The 26412-nt window shown below is 39.3% G+C and overlaps 1 protein-coding gene across 9 annotated transcripts in view; it reads left to right on the forward strand.

The window, feature by feature from the left end:
* The window catches only part of Prlr (prolactin receptor), a 174558-nt gene that overhangs the window by 138271 nt on the left and 9875 nt on the right, over positions 1–26412 (forward strand). For 6 of the 9 annotated variants that reach the window (XM_005078000.4, XM_013119047.3, XM_040757624.1 and 3 more), the window contains 8 exons: positions 3329–3438; positions 7068–7200; positions 8626–8795; positions 11756–11925; positions 13244–13385; positions 14173–14272; positions 14740–14809; positions 16684–25074. In XM_005078000.4, the coding sequence (XP_005078057.1) occupies positions 3372–3438; positions 7068–7200; positions 8626–8795; positions 11756–11925; positions 13244–13385; positions 14173–14272; positions 14740–14809; positions 16684–17679 (1848 nt within the window). In that variant the 5' untranslated portion in view covers positions 3329–3371 and the 3' untranslated portion in view covers positions 17680–25074. Of the gene's footprint in view, positions 1–3328; positions 3439–7067; positions 7201–8625; positions 8796–11755; positions 11926–13243; positions 13386–14172; positions 14273–14739; positions 14810–16683; positions 25075–26412 lie in introns of those variants that run through there. The other 3 variants (XM_021231780.2, XM_021231781.2, XM_021231782.2) reach the window with 2 other exon arrangements.

Below are 26412 nucleotides of genomic sequence, written 5' to 3' on the forward strand. Positions count from 1 at the left end.
CCTAACACTTAATGGTCACACTGCCTCCTCTCCTGTGGGTATGCCTTCCATGATGTTGTTGGGGGCACTAACCAAGGCCATGGGTCCCTGACTGGTTTTTCTTGTAGGGAGGAATCATTCTAGTTTCTCAAACAAATGAGCTGCCAGACCATAGATTGCAACCTCACTATTAGCCTCTGTGGAAGAGGGTTGGCTTAATGTGAGACAGTAATAAAGAGGGGTTTTGGGAAAGAGTAGGCCGAAATAGGACCATCATTGATGCAGAAAGCAGTCCTAGGGAGAAAGGGGGTTAAGGAGTTCTCTTGGCATGTGTGCCACAGAAGGATGGAGCATGGTAGGAGTCTGAATAAGGTCATGAGAAGGGGCATGAGGATGGAAGAAACTGAGGATTCAGAAGTAAAATAGCCAAGGACAAAGCAGATGAAAGTTAGGAAACCACCAAAAACTGCTCATAGATAAGAGACTTTTCACTTTTAAACCATAGTCATACTTAGAGAGTTGGTGATGTGTGGATCCTAAGACAACTAGGCTGAGAATGCAAGGCTCGCTCTTTGATAACTGGATTCCAAATATTTGAATCCAAAACTTGAAATATTTGCACTATAACATCATGCAAAATTGTGGACCCTCATCTCAGCCCCAACTGATGTGGTCGACAAGGATGTCTATGCCTGCTTTTGATCAGGATCTGCTTGCAGTGGAGAATTGATTCAGAGAGATAAAAAGCAAATCTATCCCTAGGCTAGTGGGTGCTTACCACAAAAACTGGTCTGTGGATCAGCAGGAGGTGTGCTTCATGGTAAGACAAAAAGTACTGCATACTATTGACCAAGGCTAACATTTAGCATAGCCCCACGGAGGATAAACAGTTACCATTCTGCTTACCTCTGGAAGTTTGCTTGACACACCATGGTTACCTTGCCAGAGAGTATAAGATGAGGAATGAGTTGGGAAATCATTGTTGAAACACATTAGGAACATGTCGAATTCTTTGGCACAGGCGGCTTGGGGCATTAGAAAGTGCATGGGTGTGACCAGATTCCAGCATATGTCTCAGGAAATCTTAGGAGAAAACTATTTTATAAGTGTGTAGAGTGGTCCCTGATAGTATTTTTTAAAGGAGAAACTTAAATTACAACTTTCTTAGATCTTGCATCAGCAAAAGAGGAAATATAAGCAAATAACTAAATCCACTCCTGCCTCTGATTACCTTGATTCCTATCCTAGTATTTCATTAGCAAAACAAGTAGAGCCCTGTCTGGCAGAGCTTTCTGACCTCACCCACAAGGGGTGATTTATTAGCATGGTGATCTCAGGTATTGTTTATGTGATTCCCACAGGAGTAAGGCAGTCTCGATGAAGGGATATTATAGAGCATCTTATTTTTAGAAAAATCTTATTTTACATATCAATCCCAGTTCCCTCTCCCTCCCATCCTCCCATTTCCCCCACCGACACCCCCATCTCACCCCCCATCCACTCACCAGGGAGGGTGAGGCCTTCCATGGGGGATCATCAAAGTCTGTCATATCATTTGGGGCATCTTCAGCCAGAGAGCAGAATCCCACTTCTAGGCCAGGATGAAGATGCACAACAAGTTTAGACAGATCAACAATATTAGAGACCCTTAAGCACAAGTAGAGCAGCAGCTGAGATAACCAATGCCTGCCCTAGCTCTCCTGATCCGTTCACCCAGATCTTGGCATACATCTCTCCACTGCTCCATTGTACTTGTCCCATGTGTCTTCTTCCCCTATAGAAAAATAGCCCCCAGATACTCCACAAATCACGATTTCTCAGATGCTCTGCAACTTGCCAGATTGCTCTCTCCTGTTAGCAGGTGATTGACATCCTACTAAACTATTTCTCTACATTCAGTGCCCATACCTGGGTGGGTGGTGATAACCAGCATCTACTTTTGGGACCACAGAAAGGACAAAATGAAATTCAAGTGATGACTCAGCCCAGTGCCTGGACTATAAGAGCATCATTGAAAACCCATGAGAAGCCTCTGACGACATGGTTTAAAGAAAATGACTCCCTGAAAGGTTAAAAGAAGCAAGTTAAATTGAGAACATGCTACCCAGAGGGAATAAAGAATCCAGATGAAGCAAGTAGGTCTCCAGCACTTTGCTGGGCCCATTAGTGGGTCAGCAAAGTTCTGAACCAGAATCTTCAACATAAGGACACTGTTTTTTTGGTACTGACACACCCCAAGCTTCCAGTGTCATCAAAATGTCTATTTCTGAGTGATTCCACAAGCAGTAGTGGCGGGTGTAACACACCTCCAAAAAGTTTTCCATTGAGTAATATGTGTTTGACAGATAGAGGAATGAACAAATTTTGGTGCTTTAGGGTCTCATCAAGCAACTCTTCACATGGCCTAAGATGGGCAACTTTGCCTCCTAGATATTCTTCCCTTGATTTAAAAATAAAATTTAAAGGGAAATTAAAACCATGTGTTTCTGGAAATTTGAACATAGTTCATCAAAACTATTGTTTTCTGGGCCATGTTTGAAGTCTAGTAAGACTAATGAAACTTAAAAAAAAAGTTTATGAATTTTTTAAAGAAGAAACATGAGAGACTTTGAAAACTCTTCCAAGAGTAAAAAATAATAATATTAATAATAAATTGCTCAAAACACTCAAGCCCTGCAGGTTCAAAATTGACTTATTATTCTGAACCCAAGAGATTTGAATTATTGCTGGAGTTCATTGTCTCTTGTTATGGGGCTTTACAGAAAGGAGAAAGAAGCCACACGGAGGGTCACTAAAATTTATTATGAGGTTTGCTTCATAGCCATTTTCATATCCCTGGAGACTTCCAGAACCTTCTCTGCCTGAACTTATACAGGAACCTCCACCCGACTCTCCCACCCTCAGCCTGGCAGTATCGATAAGTTGAACTGGCTCAGAATACTGGAGACAGAGCTCTCCTTGAATGGTTCTCCTGCAGAGCACACAACCTATGTTACATAAATGGGTGCTGTGCTCTTAGACAGCTAAACACTGAAGTGGAAATAGAGCAACTTCGGTGAACGCAGAAAACAAAACCAAAACAAATAAAACGCCAACAGCCTTGCCGTCCTTTGAACTCTCTACATTGTTGTCTGACGACCTCTTGTGGTGAAATCTTTGCCAGCATGTGTGAATCAGTGCTTCTTAACCAAGCTATCCCATGTTACATTTTCGTACATTCTCTTCCCGCTGTTTTTGTCGGTCACATTAAGCAAGGAACAAGAATCAGTTGCAAGCACCCAGAATAAAGTGGTGCATGTGCCTGACCGGCTGAAATTTAACAAATGGTACCTGGTGTTTTCTCTTCCAGGGAGCCTCTGATACATTGCCTGTAGCAAGAAACAGGGGCCAACATGAAGGAAAACATGCCATCTGCCCTTGCTTTCATCTTCCTTTTTCTCAACATCAGCCTTCTTAATGGTAAGAGACTCTCTTCTTACTCTTCTTGCCTGGAGTGTCTATTGGGGGTGTGGAGAGACTGTCTCGGTCTGTTGCAATGCAGTTATGAGAAATGAAAATGTTCATGTTATTTGCTGCTACTAAATTATTTGCCACATATCTGCATTAAAATTAATGCAGAATCTTACCACTGTGTTCCTTCTACTCCATCCCCATTTTAAGAGTGGATTGAAAGAGCGCTGGGGATGACAGGACCTGAGTTTCCATCCAGGGTATAGTTACTAGTTGTGTGATTTGAACCATTTGTCTGTCTCTCTGTTTTCAATTTCTCCAAGGGAGGACAGGGATATCTCACAAGCTTCAGATAAAATAATGTATGTGAAAATACCTTTGAAAGACTATAAAATAATGTAAGTGCTTGCCCTTACAAGTTGGAAAACAGGTGTAACCACTTTCAGCATGTGTGCTAATAAGAGAAAAAAAAGCACAGCTAAATTAAAGTGTGATTGTCAACATAGGTTTCCCACATCTACTTCTATGTGCTTCTGGAGGTGTGTACTTCCAAGTGTATCCACGTACACACTAACTGCTGATAGTGCCTGATTGTAAATGCATCTGTGTCTGTATATGTATTTGTGTGTATGGATACCAATGAGGAACCTATGTGTATTTATATGTGTGTGTTGTTGTGTGTATGTGTACCAGTGTATATTGCCATCATTATGCCTTTGCGTGTATTTCTTTCCAAATATGTTTTATGTGGGTGGAATGCATTATGTGTGTGCTTACTTCTGATGTGGACTTGTATAATATCCCTTGTTTCTGTTCACTGAGATAGTCCATAAAGTTTGTTTCTTCAAAGGGCATGAAAATAACATTTGGCTGATTGTAATTCCACAGCCTTACCTTTTTCCCTTGAGTTTCCTAAAAGTGCTATTTTAATAGCCAGAGAGAGAGGGAGAAAGAAAGGAGAGAGAAAAATCATGATAACCCATGAAAGAAACTCTTAAGTACTCAAATAATCAACAGTAGCCCCGATCAGTTTCAAGTAGACTCATTACTAAGCCATAGAGTTTGAAGGTTGGTGGTGGTAGTGGTTTGGTTATTTGTTTTTTGGTTTTGGTTTTGTTTTGTTTTGTTTTTTGGTTTGGTTGATTTGGATTTTCAAGACACGATTTCTCTGTGTAGCCCTGGCTATCCTAGAACTCGCTATGCAGAGTAGGCTGGCCTCATAGAGATCCACATACTTCTGATTCCAAATACTGGATTAAAGATGTGCACCACCATGCCCTGATAGTTTGGAGGGTTTTTAATGAATATTTCTCTATACATCACATGTTTCTCCTCACCCATTACAGAAACAAACAAGAAAAAGAAACCTTGTATTTTTGCAATGACCCTGAACATCACTAAGCAATCCTCCAGACATTGATAGATACACACAAGGTTCACACAGATTCTTTTCAGCAATTCTGTGAGATACTGTGATACTGTTACCACTGACTGGCCAGTCTTCTTCATATAGCCCCATCTTGTGCATTATACTAGATCATTCAATAAATTCTTATTTCTGTATAGATTGTATATATATAGACCTCTTTTCTCAGATCCCTTTGCCATGATCTTCATGATCTGTTCTTCTGGAGTAAAATTCCATCCTGAGAGCCTGCATGAAAAATTGAATAAATGTTGGGAAAGATATAAAAGACCACTGAGATGCTAACGCCTACCTCTGAAAGAAAAAAAATATTTCTACTCATGAATTTAGCATTGGCCCCTCAATCAGGGAAAAAAAAATAAGAAAATGAGATATACTCTCAGTTATGGTTGACCTTCCAAACCAACAACATCATGGCGAAATCCCAAGGTTACTCTGTCCCTCTTTCAATATAACAGCCAAGCAAGAGAATTGGAGATCAGCTTGCCAAAAGCTTTGGAGATTAAGCTAGTGAGAAAAAAAATCTCATCCCCTTGGCCACATCACCTCCTGCAGACCTTCTCACTTCTTGCTCTGACAGTGGGAGTATCTCTTATCTAACCATGGTAACTCGTCACTCAGAGTGGAACTACCCCCTATCCTACCTCTTACCATACTGACTGCTTCATAAAGATCCACAGAATTACAAGGAAGTTTTGGGTCACCTACTCATAAAAAGAACCAAGGGGAGTGAACCAAAGAAAGAGGGGATGGGTGTAAACACAAAAGGAAACTAAAAACAAGATTCTAAAAATAGCAAGAGGAAGAATCAGGAGATAGTGAAACTGAACCATTAGCCTGTAGAGTGCTCAGCCACAAGCAGAACATTACAAACACACACACACACACACACACACACACACACACCACATGCACCCAGGCACACACATGTGACTCAGGTGCCATTTTGGGAGAGGAGATGAAAAGACTGTGAAAGGCATAAGATGAGGAAGACTAGAGTGAAAAAGTGGCTTCTGGACATGGCAGGATCACTATAGTCATAACTTCACAGTAGCTGAGGTTGGGTGCAGATGGCACAAGATCAAGCCAATCAACAGTTCATCGTGGAGAAGGGAAGGGCTCCTGTGTCCCCATCCCCAACTGAAGCACCATTTACAGCCTCTGGGATCCTAAGGATCAATTTTCCTTAGGTGTACAGGCTCTGGTGTTTCAGCAAGACTGCATTGGGTAGCCTTACACTCGTAAGTTTATAAAAAGTACAGATCTGACTCTCTGTGTCTGTCTCTGTCTGTCTGTCTCTCTCTCTTTTGTGTGCATACACACCGTGTGTGTACATGTGTGTGGAGTGTGTGTGTGTGTGTGTGTGTGTGTGTTATAGAAAGAGAGAATTTATAGGGATAAGGGCTAGAGGTAGATCTAGGAAGAGTTAGGGAGAGAAGGGGGAATGAGTATATTTAAAATGTATGCATATACAGAAGTTTCAAATAATTAATAAAAATACATCTTTTGAAAACTACATCATGCCGGGCATTGGTGGCGCACTCCTTTAATCCCAGCACTCAGGAGGCAGAGGCAGGCAGATCTATGTGAGTTCAAGGCCAGCCTGGTCTACTGAGTGAGTTCCAGGACAGCCTCCAAAACAATACAGAGAAACCCTGTCTTGAAAAAAAAAAACTACATCACTAGGCCAAGGCTGTACAGAATCAAGGTAAAGGACAAAGCAAAAAAGGAGAAGACAATGGAGGGAGGAAGTAACCCAAAGTTAGTTCTGTGGGAATGCCAGAAAAGTACAACTTCCTGAGCAGAGATGGGACATGCCACTGAGCATGCACTGACTGTGTACACACAGGTCACTTGTCAGTGGGGAATGCTTTTGGTGGTAACCCCAATGCTTCCTAGCTATGTGGGAAGAAGGGCTCCTTGTGCATCCAGCTCTCTCCCCTCAGCCAAACTCTTCATTAAAAATTTTGGCAATGGTCCTCTCCATCTCGAAATGCAAGCATACACCACCACCCAGCATCATCTAAGTGCCCTGCTAGCCCTAGATGAGCAGAGCAGAGTGTAGTTGGATGCTGATGCAGTGAACTTTCTGAACCAAGGCCTTCTCACTGGCCAGGGTGCCAATAATCTGCCTCTGTTACTAGCAGCTCAGTGAAGCAGTTGAAGGGACCTCAATACTCACTCTAATACCTCATGGCTATTTTTGTTTTAGGACAGTCACCACCTGGAAAGCCTGAGATCCACAAATGTCGCTCTCCTGACAAGGAAACGTTCACCTGCTGGTGGAACCCTGGGACAGATGGGGGACTTCCTACCAATTACTCACTGACTTACAGCAAAGAAGGGTAAAACTCTCTCTTCTGCCCTAGCAAACCCCACCAGAGTGCTCACACTCTTCACGCCCAAGTTACATTAGTTATTATACATACTGTGCTTTCCTGGATTTAAGTCAATAAGGCTCATACCATCAGGAAAGGATTTTAATGTCTCTCTAGCCCATCATGTTCTATAAAAGGGTTTTACAAAACGAGTCTTCAAATGCACATTGACCCAGTGGCATTATAATATTACCAAGTTTCTAAATGTCTTTAACAAACTTAGATAACAGCCTATGAGTTGGCTATTCTTAGCTGCTCACCCATAAACCACATGACATTTGTAGTTTTTGTTTTTTTAGTTAATACACTACTGTTACAACATAACAGAATTATATAAGCTGTGTGATCCTTGACAGTCACAGTACATTAGGTTTTCAAATGTGTCTCATGCCCAAGGAAAAGAACTTGAGGACTTTTTTAAAAAACAAATTGCTGTTCTAGAACACACTTGTAATCCCAGCATTCTGGAGACAGGCAGGAAGATCACAAGTTCAAAGCCAGCCTGAGCTGCATGAAGAACCCCTATTTCAAACACAGCAAAGGAATAAAATTCAACATCTCCTGAAGCACAGTTAAATGTAACACTGCCATGAGGGCAAAACAAGATTATTTCTAGATGACAATTTTTATAAAATCATAATGACACTCTCCTAGAATTTTTAAATGAAATATAGAAAGGTTAGTTTAGCAAAAAGTACACTTCTGTATCTTGGACTTAAAAATGAAGTAAGTATTTGACAGAGACAGCCGTGCCACTTTCCAAGTACTGCTTGTACACAGAGCTGATCTTCCATATGGGATCCAAAGAGACATGGCACAAATATTTAAAGAATGCAGAATTGAAACCGCCTCCACCAACTGTGTGGTGTGAATGGAGTTGAGACTGTTAAAATATGAGCAACTTAATGAGCCACGTGGGGCTGAAATGCCTCCTTTCAAGGATACTTCACTCTGTTGTTCACCTGTCAACCATCTAAATTATACTGACATCATCAGTGTGCCTCCTCCTAAACCCTTTGATTTAAATATGCTTGTTCCCATAATGTAACAAAGATCCCAACTGCCTAAGGTGACCCAGTGGGGGTGCCATTGGCCATTGGTAACTCTGGAAGACAAACCACAAGGTTCACAGAAACACCTGCAGGAAAGAAGGTTTCGTGTGCAGCAGAGGATGGAGATGCTAAGCTAGTCTTTCCACCCCTTCTTCTAGCACAATTCTTTCCCAGGCTCCCAGTTGGAGTGGGTAGAGCACAGAGCCACAGGGACCCATTTTTCTGCTTTCATTCTTGTACTTGGAGCTCCTTATCCTCCAAATCCAGTAATATTAACCTATTAAGGATAAGAATGTGACTCTTGCTTTCTTACTCACTCTTAATGCATTACTTGTTGCAGAGAGAAAACCACTCATGAATGTCCAGACTACAAAACCAGTGGCCCCAACTCCTGTTTCTTCAGCAAGCAGTACACTTCCATATGGAAAATATACGTCATCACAGTAAATGCCACTAATCAGATGGGAAGCAGTGCATCCGATCCACTTTATGTGGATGTGACTTACATAGGTAAGGGAAAGGGAAGTGAGTGGGGAATTTGTTACTGTTATGTTATATTAGGTAGTTATCGAAGGTCAAAATCAGTTTGGGTCTTCCTGGCTTATGGATGGATCCCAGATAAGAAAGGTGAGAGAGCTCACAGTATCTTTGTTGGAGGAGTATTTCTCATCAACAGTGTTGACTCTTGGCAGCAAGATTAATACTTGGGATCTTCCTGTTCTCATATTTTCCTTCAACTCTAATCCTAGTGTCTTATATCCAGTGTGAGTGTTTGGTATGCCTCCACTATTAGTAGTTCCATCTGCCTTCTCCCTGCAACCATGTTGCCTTCATTACCAGCCAGATCAGATTCCTTTTGTTTTTGGTGGGGGTGTGCTGGAGGTGAAACCCAGAGATGGACATGAGGGCGATCCCACTGAGCTATACCAACAACTCCAAATGTCTTTTCTTTCTCCTTGTGGAAGACAGGGATACTCTTCAGAAACAAAGGTCTTTAAAAGGATCTTCCTGTTCTTATTCCAAAGGAATCATTCCAAATACTTGGACGGAATTCAGCTCTCCACAATATTATATCTACTTCATCATAATTTGAGATATTATTAGACAAAGACTGGTGGGGGTGATGGGAATTGTTTAATGGTAGCATGCTGCCTAGTTTAAATAAAAAGGCCCTAGGCATTGTAATTTAAAAAGTAGCACAAGAGAGAAAGATGCTCTGCAACAGAGCTCATGTGGAGGATTTTTTATTAGGAGAAAAAGAATGGGAAAAGGGGGGAAGGAGAAGGAGCAGGAGGCCTCTGGAGACAGGGGCAGCTGAAGAGAAGAGAGAGGTGGGAGAGACAGAGAAACAGGTGGAGAAGCAGAGGAACAGACACACAAAAGGAGAGAGAGAGAGAGAGATGGGAGGTGGGAACATAGTGAATGTACACGGAAGGTGTTCTTAGTGGCTGCAGCTGAAGGCATATTTTGTCAGAACCCCTAAGGCAGACCAGTACAGATGCCTGAATACTAACACGAGGTTCAAGTATTCCCAAAATATAATAAAAACAATAATAACAATAGGAAGTAAGTAGTAACTGGCTGAAGGTTACTGTCACTTCTATATTGTTTGGAGAAGGCACTCATAAAATAGAGCAGTAGATCTGAGAGAGTTCCTTGCTATGCATGCTCAGCATTATGTAGTAGGGCGTTGGACACAGCTGCAATGGCCTTTGTGGTTTAGCACAGACGATAAATAGAGTCCTAGGAGAATAGATAGGATAAGGAGAATGAAGTTTATTATTTATCTTAGATAATAATTTATTAAGTAGCTAATAAGGTTGAAATTACACAAGTCTTCCAAATTTAGCTAATACCATTGAACAACAGAAAGCAGGCCGAGCCCCTGCAGCAGTCACACATCTCCCTCCCAACTTCATGTCCTCGTTTTGTTTGTTTTACTGTTTTGTTTTTAATGACACACCGAGTCCATTTGGTGCTGGCCATATGGGGTCATCCAGTGAGGCATGGGCAGCCAGTAATAGCCACGCCCCAAAGAAAAGTGACTTTTCCCTCCACTAGCCTCCACCAACTGCCAGTTGCTCTTCACCTAAAGATGGGGCCTCAGGAGCCCCTCCTCCTCCTCCTCAACACTAGAGGTTTTAGCTGATTTGAACTCATCCAGTTTAACAGCTGTGAACTCGTGTGTACTGCAGCCACGTCTTATCCAAAAGACAATATTTCACAGCACTCTTCCCCACCTTCCAGCTATTACATTCTTTCTGGCTCCTTTTCCATGATATTTCAAGAGCCCTGGAGACAGGGAGTTGATGCAGATGGTGTATCTACAGCTGAGCAACACAACCACTAGGTATTTCTACATCTTAGGGAAGTAATCCCATGGCCTGTAGTTGGAGGGATCTGAGGATAAGTGCCTCCTTTGATTGATTTTTAATTGTAGTAAAATGCATACAACAAAAATCATTTTAAAATCATAGTAAGCTGTGTAATTCATGGCATTTGTTCATTCAGAATGTAACATACACTTTAGCTAATTCTAGCCGCAGTTTAAGGGAGAAATGCTACTTAGAATTGTTTCAAAATAAAAGCTGCCTCTGGGTTCCAAATTACACACTTTACTGAATATGTGACAGTAAACCAGTAATTGTCCTCTCTTGGTTTCTCTTCTACCAAAGAGGCACAGTAATACAGGTTCGTGACACTTGGGGAGTGGGTTAAATGATGATTTGTTGTTAGAGTATTACTTAATTCATGGCATGTGGTATGCATTCAAGAAATGTTAAGATTTTGCTAGTGGGAATTCAGTAAACATTTGGTGAATGAACGAATGAATGAATGAAACAAGCTGTTTGAGGGTTACTCAAAGGAACACTGTCAAAAAATTCAAGTGCTGGGCACGTGTTGCCATTTGCTATCTGGCAGGGTGAATTCTGTTCTCCACAGGGAGTGATGTATATTTTGAGTGGAGAATACAGTTGATGAACTGAAGGCAAAAGTCTGTAAATGTGTTACCTGCAAAGTTGTAAATATGAATGGGTGACACACAAGAAGATGTGCAGACTTTCAAGGAGGTGGTTGCTCCCAACTAAGGGAAATAAACTATTTCAAATTCCTTTCCCAATAATCTCCTGTTCCAACTTCAACTTGAAACTCCCACCCCAGTTATTATCACATGGCTATTGCCATTAGGGGCAAAACGTGAACACGTATATGAACCTAGCTGGTAGAAAGTGAAGAATACAGCTAACATATCAGTTGCTTATTTTTGTCACTATTGAAGGCCCATCTTCGATTGCAAGCATGACTGATCACCTGTTAAGAGTAAGAAGGTATTTACCATGTCCTCTAGAAACTTACAATGCAGTGGGGAAAGTGGGCTGATAGAAAATGCAAGCCATGATAGGAAACAGTGGGGCCAAAAGGAAGGTTCAAGCCGTCAGGGAAACTAAATATGTCTTCTGTTTCTGCAGTTGAGCCAGAGCCTCCTCGGAACCTGACTCTAGAAGTGAAACAGCTAAAAGACAAAAAGACATATCTGTGGATAAAATGGTCCCCACCCACCATAACTGATGTAAAAACTGGTTGGTTTACAATGGAATATGAAATTCGATTAAAGTCTGAAGAAGCAGATGAGTGGGAGGTGAGTCAAAAAGAATTTTATTGGAGGAACCATATCCTTTGGCAAGGATAAACCTCTTACAACAGAGTAGATCATTTCCCCCAATTAGTTGTCCACCATGTGGACATCCCCTTGCAGACATAGTCCTCCTGGCCAAGGAAATGCCTTTTCCCTTCTACTGAGATTGAAGGGTGTTCATAGTCACAGTTCCCACAAAGACAGCTCCTTATACTGGACATGTTCCCCCTTAGGTTCCCAATTTACCTTCTCAGACCTCTGGAAGAACATAAACTATACTGAGGCTGGAGGAAAAAGAGTCAGTTTAATATGTCCATGGTCCATGTTTTTAAAAGAAATACTTTGTAATATTTCAGTGTAAAATGATAATGACACAATTATAAGCATTATGGTATTCCTCCCTTAAATATCTTAATATATGTCTCTGTTGAAAAGAACATTTGTAAACATAGTCAAAGTAAAAGGATCACAAATTTTTAAAAATGTAATTAAAATTCTTAAGTAAAATATAGCAGTTAGTTTATATTGTAATCCTCCCTGCTTCAAAAATATCTTTAATAGCTGGCTTGTCCAAACCGAAGTCTAATCCAATACAGTTTTAATATAATGAAAATAGGAGGCCATTTGTTCATCAGGATGTCCCATAATCTTCACTAATATCTCTGCCCCTGTACTATCTGCAACCAGACTTTAGATTTAAGGACTTGATTAGATTCAGGTTGAATGACATGTAACTCAACTAATTACTATAAGTAATCAGTATGAACTTCATACTATATTCATCATCATCATCATCAGGAGGCATGAGCCATCTGGTTGCACTAGTATAAATGATACTAAATCTGAGTCCTAGATTAGGGATGTAGAAACCTAATATTTCCATTGCTAAGTAACATCTTATTTGCATACAATCCCTTCAACATACATAAAAACTTGAATTTCTTCCACCTAATAGCTTTTACACCAACTAATAATTCCTTAAATCAATTACTTCATTGGAATTCATAAACTAATAATTTTATTATCTAATATGTATATATTAATTTGTCAGCAAGAATTCTGTTTTTCACTAAGTAAAGTGGAGAATTGGTGGAAATTGTCTTTCTGAAATAGAGTTCCAAATGAAGACATGGAAAACCTTTTTGAATTTTTGTGATAAAATTTTAAGAGGAAGAAGGAAAGGATAGAATAATAAAAGCAGGGCATCCTCTAAACACAGCTATGTCTGCCTAACTCCCCAATAACTTATGGTATAAAGAAAAAGTCTCTTTCTACATAACAACAGTTGGAGGTGACTTGTGTATTTCTTGTTTTTCTTTAGACCCATTTTACAGGACAGCAAACACACTTTAAAGTTTTTGACTTATATCCAGGACAAAAGTACTTTGTCCAGACTCGCTGCAAGCCAGACCATGGATACTGGAGTAGATGGGGTCAAGAGAATTCCATTGAAATACCCAATGGTGAGTGTTTTGACCTAATTTTTCCCTACATTTATAAATATTATTAACAATAAAGTTGTATGTAATAGCTATTGATATAGAAACTATTTTGAGCCTTATCTAGAAAAGTTGGTAGAGATGTGATTATCATCTCTTAATCTAACAAAAAGACATTTGTAAGAGTTCTAGAATAAAGTTACAGGTATAAGTCTATAATGTCCTCCAAGGACTCTTTGGTCATTCATTCTGTATCGTTATGTCTACCTACTACTGATGGATTGCTTTTCTTTTTTATTTATTTATTTTCCAGTTTAAATTTAGATAAGAAACAAGGTTGCTTCACAAGTCAGTTCCAGGTCCCTCTCCCTTTCCCTCCCCTCCTCCCCTGCCCTCTCCCCAACCCCCCCCATTATCCCCTCATTTCCCCAGGGAGGGTGAGGCCCTCCATGGGGGTGTCCATAGTCTGTCATTTCATATAGGGCAGGGCCTAGACTCTTCCCCAAGAGTTCAGGGTGAGAGTGCATCTCACATTGTCTGTGTGTATACTCGGGATGGGTACTGATCTGCTGCCCAAGGCTCGATAGATTGCCTAGGCCTCCTCTCTGACATTCACATTCAGGGGGTCTTGATCAGTCCCATGCTGGATTCCCAGGCTGATGCCTGGGATTCAAGCTTTTCAAGTCAAGAAATACAAGTAGAAAGAAAAAAATAATGAATTCAAGAGTTTCATGTGTTATATTGGTTGACTTTTTGGTTTTTAATAATGATATTATATGTAATCAAAGCTCTATGGCTGTTTGTTTTTTAGACTTCACCTTGAAAAATACAACCGTGTGGATAATTGTGGCCGTTCTCTCTGCTGTCATCTGTTTGATTATGGTCTGGGCAGTAGTTCTGAAGGGCTATAGGTACTACACTGTCTTTCAGCTCTTCTCTTGGTCATTGTTATTGGTAATAATGACAAAAAATATAAACAAGATGGACACTATTTATCAATTAATGCTAGTACTTTTTCTCATACAAAAAAATAATATTTTATCAGTGCTTTTTAAAAAGAGTATTAAAATGTGATTATTGAATCCAGCACTCTTTCCATAAGATAGAGCTATAAAATTGTGGAAATCTGGCAAAAGCAGCTAACATTGAAAGAAAATAATGGAACCAATAATCCAGTAGCTTGAAATTAGCATTCAAAATTAGCCAGCAAAGGTGTAGTGTATGCCTCTAGAATTACCTCTGTCATTTACTGCTACTTTAATACAGCCATAGAATTATAGCCTGTGCACCACCTGTTTAGGAATTTGGGGGCGGGATCTCTTTCAAATATTACAATGAACTATACATCATTTATCCACTCTCACAAATTATTTTATAGCATGATGACCTGCATCTTTCCACCAGTTCCTGGGCCCAAAATAAAAGGATTTGATACTCATCTGCTGGAGGTAAGTGTCAGAAGCAGAGAGTGTAATGTGACTCACTGCTTGGTGATAATTAAGTTTACACAAGCCCACTTAATCCTGATCAATCCAACCTGGTCCTCTGGATCATCCCCTTCCAGAAGAAAGTGTTTGGGGTGAGTGTGTTCATCATCATATTCTAAAAGTCAGAGAGCAAAGAGAGAAAGACCAGAAACACCCAAACTCACAGTGAGGCCTGTTACATTGCCCATGACTGCTCCTGAAGACAGAGATGACCATCTTGAAGGCAATAATGAGTTTAGAAAGAAAGCAGATATTCTAACTCACTACCACCATTTCCCTTACACATGAGCCCAAGCTTCTACTTGAATGTCCTTTACCTAAGCCACTGTGGGAGGATTTTCCATTGACCCCATGCTCCATTTGAACAGTCAGTGGATCAGTACTCTATGCGCTGGAGTTTTCCAAAGCACACTAGACTGATTTGAGACAGAATTAAAGCATTTTTCTCTAGGTTAACCGTGATGTAACACTGTTGGTGTGATTGCCATGAATTTAAGTTTATAAGAAGATAAAAATATGAATTTGACTTGTCTTTCAAAATCACTTTGATTGTAGCTGTTACAGCAAGGACTAGAGTTTGGGCTTCTGCTCCAGGGGTCTTACCCACTATTCGGTCTAGTATCAACCTTTATAAAACCAACAGGAAGTTGGTTACCTAGTGTCTATCTTACAACTCAACCTGCTAGCCACAGAGACCTAATGATAAATGGCTGCTTTAGGGTTATACTTTTTAATCTTCTTTCTTACATTATTTCTAATCTTCAAAGAACCCTTGAAGATAAGTGGTATTACTCCTATTATAAAACTGGACAAGCTCTGGTCCAGAAAGAAAAGCCACCTATCCAAAGTCATATCTATCTAATAAGGGATAAAAGCCATGACTTAGGCACATGACCTAAGTCAGAGAACTGGGGAGAAGAGGGGAAGTAAAAAAATAAGACTAGAAGAGGAAAGAGAGAAATAGGAGTAGAAAGAAACTATGTGGAATAGGAGGAAGAGAGATGAGGAAGAAGATGAAAGAAAGAAATAAAGACTAGAAAAATGGGATCCAAAGAGAAAGGAAAGGAGAAGAGGGGAAAGGAGGGGAGGAGAGGGGAAAGGAGGGAAGGGAAGCAGAGGAGGAGAGGAGAAGAGAAGAAAGGAGAGGAAAGGAAAGGAAAAGGGAAGGAAAGGAGAGGAAAGGAATGGAAAGGAAAAGAGAAGGAAAGGGAAAGGAAAGGAGAGGAGAGGAGAGGAGAGGAAAGGAAAATAGTAAGAGGAGGAACATGAGAAGGAAAAGGAGTGGTGGGAGAAGCCAGAGACAAGAACCAATTCACTGTCACCACACTCCAGAAGGCGGTGGAGGAGGCTAAGAGACCAGCCACCATGTCTCAGAACTACTCTACCAGTGAGTACCAGTGTCAGGTACACACACAAACACTACAACTTCACATGTTTCAAAAAACATTTTTATTGCAGTTATGTTTATCATACATTGAGTAGTATAGTACTTGCCCATTAAGTTCATGACGACTATTAGAGACAAAGAAAACTTTTAGAAGACATAAAGAAAAGTATTTGGTGGATAGTACTCAGAAGGTACTTACTCATGACCTGACGCACATATGTCTGCAGTCTAGTGGGGAGGGGCAGGATACTGTGAGATTGCTCACAGAGCCTTCTGCTGAGCAATAGGAGGTGGAAAGCTTCCATTCCAAGACTAAGCAAGATACAGCATGGCTGCTGCCCCAGGAGCAAATCCCCTTTACTCTGCTCAGATACCACTCAGCTGTGATGCCACGTGTGGCATGTGCTGAGGCTAACAGCCATCTCTCCTTGTGTCTGTGTTTCAATAGAAGGGCAAATCTGAAGAACTCCTGACTGCCTTAGGATGCCAAGACTTCCCCCCCACTTCTGACTCTGAGGACTTGCTGGTGGAGTTTTTAGAAGTGGATGACAATGAGGACGTACAACTAATGCCCTCCCATTCCAAAGAGTACCCAGGGCAAGGTGTGAAACCCACACACCTAGATCCAGACAATGACTCTGGTCATGGAAGCTATGACAGCCATTCTCTTTTGTCTGAAAAGTGTGAGGAGCCTCAGGTCTACCCCCCTGCTTTCCACATTCCTGAGATCATTGAGAAGCCAGAGAATCCGGAAGAAAATATTCCTCCCACCCAGGATGCCCAAAGCAGCATCCCCTATTTTCATGCAGATGTATCCAAATCTTCAACATGGCCTTTACTGCCTGGCCAGCACATGACCAGATCTCCTTATCACAGCATCGCTGATGTGTGCAAGCTAGCAGGAGGTCCTGTAGATACACTCGCCTCTTTCCTGAACAAAACAGGAAGAAATGTTCTAAAATGTTCTAAAACCCTTGAGACTGAAGAGGAAAAGATAGCTGGGCAAGAGAAGAAGAAAAGCTTCCATTCTGAGACTAAACAAAACACATCGTGGCCTCTGCTCCAGGAGAACCTCCCCGTTGTCTATGCTAAACCCCCAGATTATGTGGAGATTCACAAAGTCAACAAAGATGGAATATTATCATTGTTCCCCAAACAGAAAGAAAACGACCAGGCAGAGAAGCCCGGGGTTCCCGAAACCAGTAAGGAGTATGCCAAGGTGTCTGGGGTTATGGATGACAACATCCTGGTGTTAGTGCCAGATTCACGAGCTCAGAACACAGCTTTGTTTGGGGAATCAGCCAAGAAGGCTCCACCATCGCTTGAACAGAACCAATCTGAGAAAGATCTAGCCAGCTTTGCTGCAACCTCAAGCAACTGCAGACTCCAACTGGGCAGGCTGGATTACCTGGATCCTACATGCTTCACGCACTCCTTTCACTGATAGCTAGACTTACTGAACGATTGGCTAAAATGTGATTTTTCTTCAGGTAACACTACAGAGTCATGGAATAACGCGGTCTGCTAGAAAATGTTACAGGATGTGGGTTAATTATTCACTCCTTTTCCGTGCTCGTGTCCAACACTTGCCTCTTTTCAACAGCTGATCTCCAGAACAAATCAATCTTGTTTTCTGTGATTTGCTCTTTGCAAATATATATATATATATATATATATATATGTGTGTGTGTGTTCAATGAAATAAAAACACATTGTTTACCATTCTTGAGGGATGGTGCCAACAGGTATAGCCTCTGCAATAGAATTTTGGCATGTGACAGAAAGTATGAAACAGTCAAAATGACTTAGCACAAGAAGGTGACTGATATGTTGAAAATGCCATGAAAAATGTGTTGAAAAAAACTGATTGTTAAGCCTTTACACTCCTCTTTCATTTTCTTAGGATGGTTGAAGCATAGCACTTTTTTGAAGGAATAGATTCCAGGACACCAGCCAAATTGTTTACAATAGTCTCTATACCTTACTGACCCTTTGCTTGTATGCAAATGAAATCATGCCCCCATTTTTTTTCTCAAAGTAATCTGAGTATGCTAAGCATGGGTTATTCCACCTAAACTATTTGTTTCTAAGGCCTCTAGAGTGTATAGTTTGGGGGAATAAAACTTTCTTACAAAGTAAGGCCAATGAATTTCACATAGTGAACCTTTTCAAATGTTTTCCTTGCTTAATTTCAGCAGGATGGATGATTTGTTATAGCCCCTAGTATTTTCTTAGTGGAAAAATGAATTCCCAAAGACTATCTTTAATCTAAACAGTAGTCACTGCAGAATGCTAACAGAAGTGTTGCCTTACTGTATATACAATTCTGCTTTAATACAAACCCGTAAGTTTAGCACTGTATTTTTGAAGACTATTTTTCTATTGCTTAGGAAAATTAAAGACTATTTTCTAACTTCCCAGTACTGCTGTTTACGTCTACAAGCGGTGACAGTCATTTTAGCTGCAAGGTCATAATGATTATTCAAAGTACATATAGCAGATACAGACCCTGTTAGAGTGAAATGTCAACCCATTATCCCCTGAGGAGTGTGGAGTGGATGAAAACTTCAATTAAGTACAATAGAGTAGCTTTTATCTGATTATTTTTTATCTCCAGGATACTTTAAATAGCAGCCATTGCTGACTTATGGTTTGAGGACTGTCTAGACCTAAAATATTTCTCCCGTGAACTTAGGGCTTATCCACTTATGGGGGAATCTTATGAACCACCATGAAAATGGAGATTAGTGACTGCTAGCATAGTTTTCAAGACAGAGACCTGACTTTGGCTTATTTAATGTTCTCCGAGCAATCCCGAACGAAAAGAATTTTAAGCAAAACCAAAAGTCAGTATCTTTTTGGAATAAATGTATTTGCAAACTCTTGGCAGAGGTTGTGCTCGCACAAGAATGTCCAGATAAAAGTTCTAGGAAAGTGAGCAGCTGTCCCGTGACAAGAACTGCTTCAAAGACTCAAAGGTCAGGGGATGGGAGAATCTGCAAGACAGCTCCAAGGGCAGACCTCCAGAGGAGGCTCAAAGCCTTGTAGCTCCATTTTAATAGGATTATCCATGATGCATCTACTGCACTCTGTCTCTCTCTGCCTTACATCTCACCTACTGGCAAATTAATTCTCTATCCATCCTCTAACCTGATGTAGAGACTCTGATCTCACCTCTTGTGATTCAAATTTTTCACCCAACAAGCACAAATTTTTCACCCAACAAGTAACTGGACTCAGAGACTCCTTGATGACTGAAAGGAAACATGTAGCTAATACTTTCAGAGGTGCAAGTTCAAACACTTTGAGCATATTTTCCCAATACACAAACATCTTGTGAACAATAGAAGCATTTGAGAAACTTGTCCAGGCTCATTCAGTGCCCTGGATCCTCCATACTGAATGTCTGAGGACCAACTGCATTGGCATCGAGTTGGCGCTACTTGGAAATTTTGTTTGCAGCATCTCAAACCTTGCAGAGGACATACAGAATTGGAGTCTGCCTTTTTACAAAATGCCCAGCTAGCTCACCTGCTCACTCAAGCTGAAGAAACATTGTTGTCTACGACCATTTCCATGAAAGGTTATTTTTGCCTCTCTTGGAAAGTGTGGAGCAAGCCTATTTAACTTGAAATGAACAGCACTATATGTAAAGAAAAAGAAAAACCAAAATTACTAGTGACTTAAGATTCACATAATGATGGAAATTATATGAAGTCACATGAGAGAATAGCATGCAAAATACACAACTTCCAAGAGGGCCAAAAAAATCTAGTTCACCTTGAAGACTACTGACAAAGAAAATAAACTTCAAAACCAGTATAAACTAAACCTTTCCCAACATATTCTATTCCTCTCCAGAAGTTAAATATATGTGTTTATTTACTAATTATGACCACAATAGAATTGATAGCACATATGTTACTCATAGTTTGAAATTTAAAAATCTGCTTCTGATATATGATTTTGCATAAATGAAAAATATAGCTGTAAAGACAAGTTACGCCCCCCAAAAATTAGTTAATGTTTATGAAATAAAATCTAATCTATAGTTCTACTCATTTATTAGAATTTTATGGTCAAATATTTTCTGTTGAAAGATAGCTGCTTGAGTTAAAGAATGAATATGAAGAGTCAAGACACCTGGATTCTAGTTCTGTTTTGCCTTGGAAAGGCCAGTTACTTCTTCTGGATTTCAGTTTTCTCTGACTATGTTGGACAGATAATCTGTAAGGCCTTTTGAAATTCAATCCCCTTGATTCTGTGGCTCACTGAGTAATTTGAACCAATCCCTGGCATCTTAGTTAAGTTGTCAGACAGAGAAATGCTCATCCCTGCTCCACTCTTAAAAGTCTCAGCACCCTGTTTGTCTTCATATATTACACATGTATTTCACATTATATAGATACAGTATAAGTCATAAATAAGACCATGTGCAAATATGTTTGTGGAAATAAGAGGTAGAGCTAAGAAAGACACAGGAAATGAGATATTAGTCTTTAGAAAAATTATCTTTTATGCATCAAGCCATGCTCCTTCCTACATGGAGCCAACAACTCAAATCTTTGTTCTGATATTTGGTTGTGATGAATAACCATCACATGTGGATGAAAGATGCTTTTGCTCTGAATCACAAAATTTATAGTTTCATAAGCGTCTCTCTAAGAATTCAAGTGATGAAGTACATGGAAACTTGATAGATCCAGCAGATGATTGATGGAACTTTAGGATGTAAATGGCAAAATGTTCTCTGATAGGCTTTAACAAGTGCATAGAAGGAACTTTAATATGAGCACAAATTACTATCAGCTGTGCCACTGAATTTTGACAGATGACAGATTCTCCTAAGTGCCTGAGGCCCATTCTGCTAATCAGTTATAGGTTAATGACCACTGTGAACTAGTTAAGTTGGAAGCAGCCAAGTTCTTGTTGTATGTGTAAAGTCAAAGCCGGGAGACTCTTTGCTTGACATGATCCAAGAGAACCGGTGAATCCTCAGTTAATGAGTAACCAAAGGACATGAGCTCCATGGGAAAGTTTGTCTGGATGGAGACCAAGCTCTCTTTTTTCTTTCTTTTTTTTATTCAGCTTACCTCTGCTGTCCATCATTTGCCAAAAGACTTGGCCTGCCCTTAGCAGCTTCAATCTAGCATAGACAAGAAAGAAACAGATCCATGTATGTTTTACAAAGTGCCTTCTTTACTTTTTCTTTTTAAAAGGTTTCACTTTGGAAGAAAAGTGCATTGATTGGAAAGTAAATTTTACCTTGAATGGATTTCTTTTAAATAAATGGAGAGATGGAAAAAAAAGAGAAGCCAGAAAGGGGATTGCAAAATGATCTAAAGACTAACCAGCAAACTATGCAGGGACTTTTGTGTATAATTTAATTGTATCATCACAGAACTGAAATTAATAGTGTCAACCACTTTGCCTGACTCTGAGTGTGATTGGAGATAAACCTGCAAGCCTATGACTCAAGACTTTCCATTCTGAAACAAAATGTTGATGCATTCTTGAGTGGCATTGAATTACATGCCAGGCGTCAAAGAGGACAGTATGTACACTTTGAAGCTCTGCACATGGATGGAACAGTAGTAATGACCTTGAATTTCTATCCCCCAGCTTCACATGGATGAAAGCCTCATGTGTATTTCATTGAACAAGGTTTCTTTTCTGACTTTTTGGCTCAAACACGATATCAATGCTGCCAGGAGAGTCATGGAGCCCTCCATGTCCAGTTCTAGATCACATCACTTCTACTAAATAGGCTGTGTGACCCTGATCATCTATTTTAATTCTGGCCACTGGTTTCCTCTCTTTAAATAAGTAGGTTGATGTCCTTAAAAATGTTGTTTCTAATATTTCTTCTAGGTCTGTCTTTGAATTCATTCTCATGAGTTAAATAAAGTCTAAGACTGCAAGTGCAAAGCCCAGATGTTACTGCCCACATGCCCTTGACTTAGGCAATGAATTCCTGAGACAGTGTGTAGAAATGCTTAACAGAAAACTGAGATCCATTTCTCTAAATTAGGTAGACCAAAACCCTCATGAATCTGCTTCCTTCCAGTTCTGCTTACTTAAAGTTTTTACAGCCCCTCTTTCCAGGACCATTTATTCTCCCTAAAGATTAATTGTGTAGACTAGTAAACTTGGGGTCTACAGGAACAAAATTACCCATAAGCAATTATTTTGGCTGTGTATAAGATGGACCAATTGTTAAATCTCCACACAGACAACCTCAAGTTGAGGTCATAAGTAATACTCCATGTAATACTCCATTTAGATATGTACTTGCTGATAGAATCAAGCTGGTAACTCATTGTCTAATAAATCTAAGTTATCTTGATGAGTATGTATTGACTATCTTAAAGAGAAACTCCAAAATAAAGATTGTTTGCTTCAGAGCTTGTGATTTAACAAGAAAATCTACTTATAATTACAGTCTTTTCCTATGATTAGTAGACATCACCCATGAATCACAGGGGAATTTTCTCCTCAGCCTTTTATTTTCCAAGAAGGTAACTTTGAGTTTGAGCTCTTCATGTTATCAGTTTCCAGTGGAGGGAAAGGGTAGAAAATGGGATGTTCCAAAGAATGGGACCTATGAGAACCTCATGAAATGGAGAGTATCCATTAACTCAAATCTAACTGAAAATGGTAAATCTACATGTAATTATGAATTAATTGCTGAGAGGCATACATAACTCATAAGACTATGAACTAACAGCTGTTCTTTTCACCCTGATCCTTTTATTTCAAGTTCAAAAGCATTGACACACATAGAGCAGAAATGCATCCTTCTATATGGTCTAGCCAATGAGTAAAGGGGCTCACAGATCATGTTGGTGTATTAATTAATATTTACGTACTACCATTTAAAAAGAGGATAAAAAATTCTAGAAGCCTTTTGTGGTTGAGGCAGTTCTATCAATCAAACTTTAATAGTTATTATGGTCAAATTATGGCCCCCTCAATAAACTTCAAAATACAGGCTTTGTCTGTATACATTTTGCAAATTGGAGAGGCAATCTTTTTATCTTATTATCTAAAATGAAAAAAAAACTATATGGGAAAAATACCGCTGAAAATCATTTGTTCTATAAAATTCCTGAGAAAATGTTTTGAATTTTTAAAACTACCTCCCTTCCACATCCCAATGACCTTCCTTCAAAGCTGCTTATAGTTAGAAATAAAAGATGCCACATTTTATGTTTGGACTGGTGTTGATGAAATGTTTGATATATTTCTCATGTGATACTCCTAACTCTAAAGTACCTGTTTACTTTACACTATATTGCTTTTTGTTGTTCAAAACCAGTATATGCCGTATTGAAATATATAATCCTCATGTTGTAAATTTATCATGTAATACAAATGAAAATCATTATTTAATGACTTGTGATCTAACATATCTAATTTCAATATAGTTATGCCTATGTCTGTAATTAAAATTAAAATATATAATCATATATGTAATCATATATTTCTGTTGAAACTGTGAATGTACTGATTTTTTTCTTAATCTTTGTCAACAAGTGATATTGTTTGTCATTGTATACCTGCCCAGTTGTTTTAATGTGTTTAAAGTACAATCCACTGATTATTGAAATGTCGGCCCTTTGGCTTTGCTTCATGTGATCCCTGAGTGTTCTTTGCACCTTGAGACTTGCTTTTGTGCTGTATCACTAATTTTTTTGATCTCGCAAACAATGTAAGGGTCTCTTGTATAAACCAAAGCAATCCAGACACAGCCCGTTGAGTGATCATGTCCAGTGTAAAGCCATATTGAAGCACAGAGTCCGCTGTAGCATAAGGTTCCCTATTTCCAAAGCTGCCACTACCTCTCTCTCACTCTTTCCCTTATAAAATGCCAAGTAAATTCAACCTTAAGTGGGAAATTAGGGGTGATTACTAACATTGTCATTTTTAACCTGATAATATACCTTCTAAATGGCTACTTTTCAGATTTATGCTAGCTTTTATGAATAACAGTTTTTACATTTTGATATTTTGTAGACATTGGCTGATGAGTAAAGTACAGAAAGACTACAGAGTAAGTCATCAGAATTTTTCTAAAAAAGAATCATAGAGTGCACGTATTTTCCCTATCAGTGAGTCACCTCAAGGTGGTTGGCCAAAGCCATTATAACCTGTGTCATTATACGTAAAATGTCCAACTCAGTGCCTGGCTCACAGTGTTTCTTTCTCTTGCCTCCCCTAGTTCTGTTTTTTGTTTCAAATGCAAATGAACAGAAGTACATGGATGCTGATTAAGTGATTTTCTTGAAGACTTTTTGCTGCTAGAAAATCTATTATCATGAATTTGTAATTTGACTTCCCAAACTCCCACGACAAAATAAACACCCTCTTAATTTGATTTTACCCATCAAATATATTATGGCATGGAAAGAGTCAGCCATTTATCAGAAATAATCTTGTTTTGGTTTTAACAATTCATTTCTGCGTTTCACTATTGTGATGTCTACTTTTATTTCTTCTAGTATTAAAGGATTATACAATGGTAAACTCATATGATTTGTCCTCTTACATTTTTCATCCTGTGAATCTTGGGTTATTGCATGTTGTGGTTGCAGATTTTCACAGATTCATCCATTTGTCTCTTTCCACTTTGTAGGGACAACATGGACAATTAAATCTTTGTCAATAATGTGAAAATTATGCTAATTTCTCTCACATTATTTTTACTGCATGCAAGAAATAATGCTTGCCAAACAGACTCTTAGAGATCCCAGAATAATATGGTCATTATATTTCTATGTGTGTCACTAATGAAAATACCCAGTTCAGTGCCTGTCTCAATAAATGTTTGTTTCTCTTGCTTGTCCTTCTTCTATTTTTTATTTGAAAAGAGGGGGAGGGGATGAGCAGAATATCATGCATATGGCTAAAGAGATTTTACTGAAGACTTTTTAAAGCATTTAATGATCTATAGTCAAAAATGCTCATAAAATTGAATGAGAGAAATTTTACCACTTGTGCTCACCAACGATAAGGCAAAAATCCCCCTCCTTTATCTCATTTGTGTCATATGGGAAGTTGATAGAAACAAAGTAAGATGAAAATTGAGTTTACAGAGATCAAATATGGGGAGCTTATTAAAATAAAGGAAGAACCAGCCCGTCAAAAGGTAAATGGAATCACTTTGAACAGTGTGATTCATCACTATTATTAACACTATTTTCTGACAAATTCCATCAGACTAAGCATGAGTGGATAATCTTTACCTTTCAAAGATTCTGATCTAGAATTACCCATCACTCGTTCTATGTTACAGAAGTGTGCAAGGTATGCTTAGGATTATTTAAAACCTCTGTTCTGCCTCTGTTAATCCTCTAATGTTGTGTCTTAATTAGACAACAGACACTCTTTCTCATGTTGACTACCAGACTCTAAAGCTGGGCTTTGAGCAAAGCAGCACTAACTTTTCTGTGCTTCTATCGGAACTATCTGCCTTTAATTCTAAGGCTCGTGTGTATTTTCTAATTTGCCTGAGGTAACATGTTTTCTGAATGTATTGTCTGTGCTTTTCTGAGAGAAATCAGGAACTCACATTGCCACATCTTGCCAGAATCAGGTCTAGAACCTGAATCCATATAATCCTCCTCCAACTATACAGTCTAAGTCCCCATCTTGCTATTTAAAAGCTGGAAGATGCAACTTCCTTCTTGGTGTGCAGAAGATAAGAAATAATGTCATTAAACAATTCCCCCCGCCCAAGGCATTACAGAATTTGGAAAGAAAATCTCCTGGCGGGTTTTATATCTTCCCTAAAATGTGCAGGTGAAATCCAACCAATTTCTGATATTGTGAAATCCAGAATTCTTAACTTCTAAAATTATGATTCCTTTATGTTACACTCCTCCCACACCATAGTGCACAACTCCAGCCATCCCTGGGAACATTAAACTTTCTTCTCTTTTTGTAACAGGTAGATTCATATTAAAGTGTGCTCTTTACAAACTGACTTAAAGCTCTGAGTTTTATAAAATACTTTTAAGTATAGAAGATCGCCAAAACACCAGTTGGATGTTAGTTATTGAGGGGTGGAAGAAAACTAATAGGAATTTTATATGTGTGTTAAGAAAAGGCTCTAAATACCGCCAGTGCATGTTTAGAATGGTGTTTGCTTCTTGAAACTTAGAAGGTAACCTTAAAT

The sequence above is a fragment of the Mesocricetus auratus genome, unplaced genomic scaffold, assembly GCF_017639785.1.
Source record: "Mesocricetus auratus isolate SY011 unplaced genomic scaffold, BCM_Maur_2.0 Super-Scaffold_100015, whole genome shotgun sequence".
Lineage (NCBI taxonomy): Eukaryota > Metazoa > Chordata > Mammalia > Rodentia > Cricetidae > Mesocricetus > Mesocricetus auratus.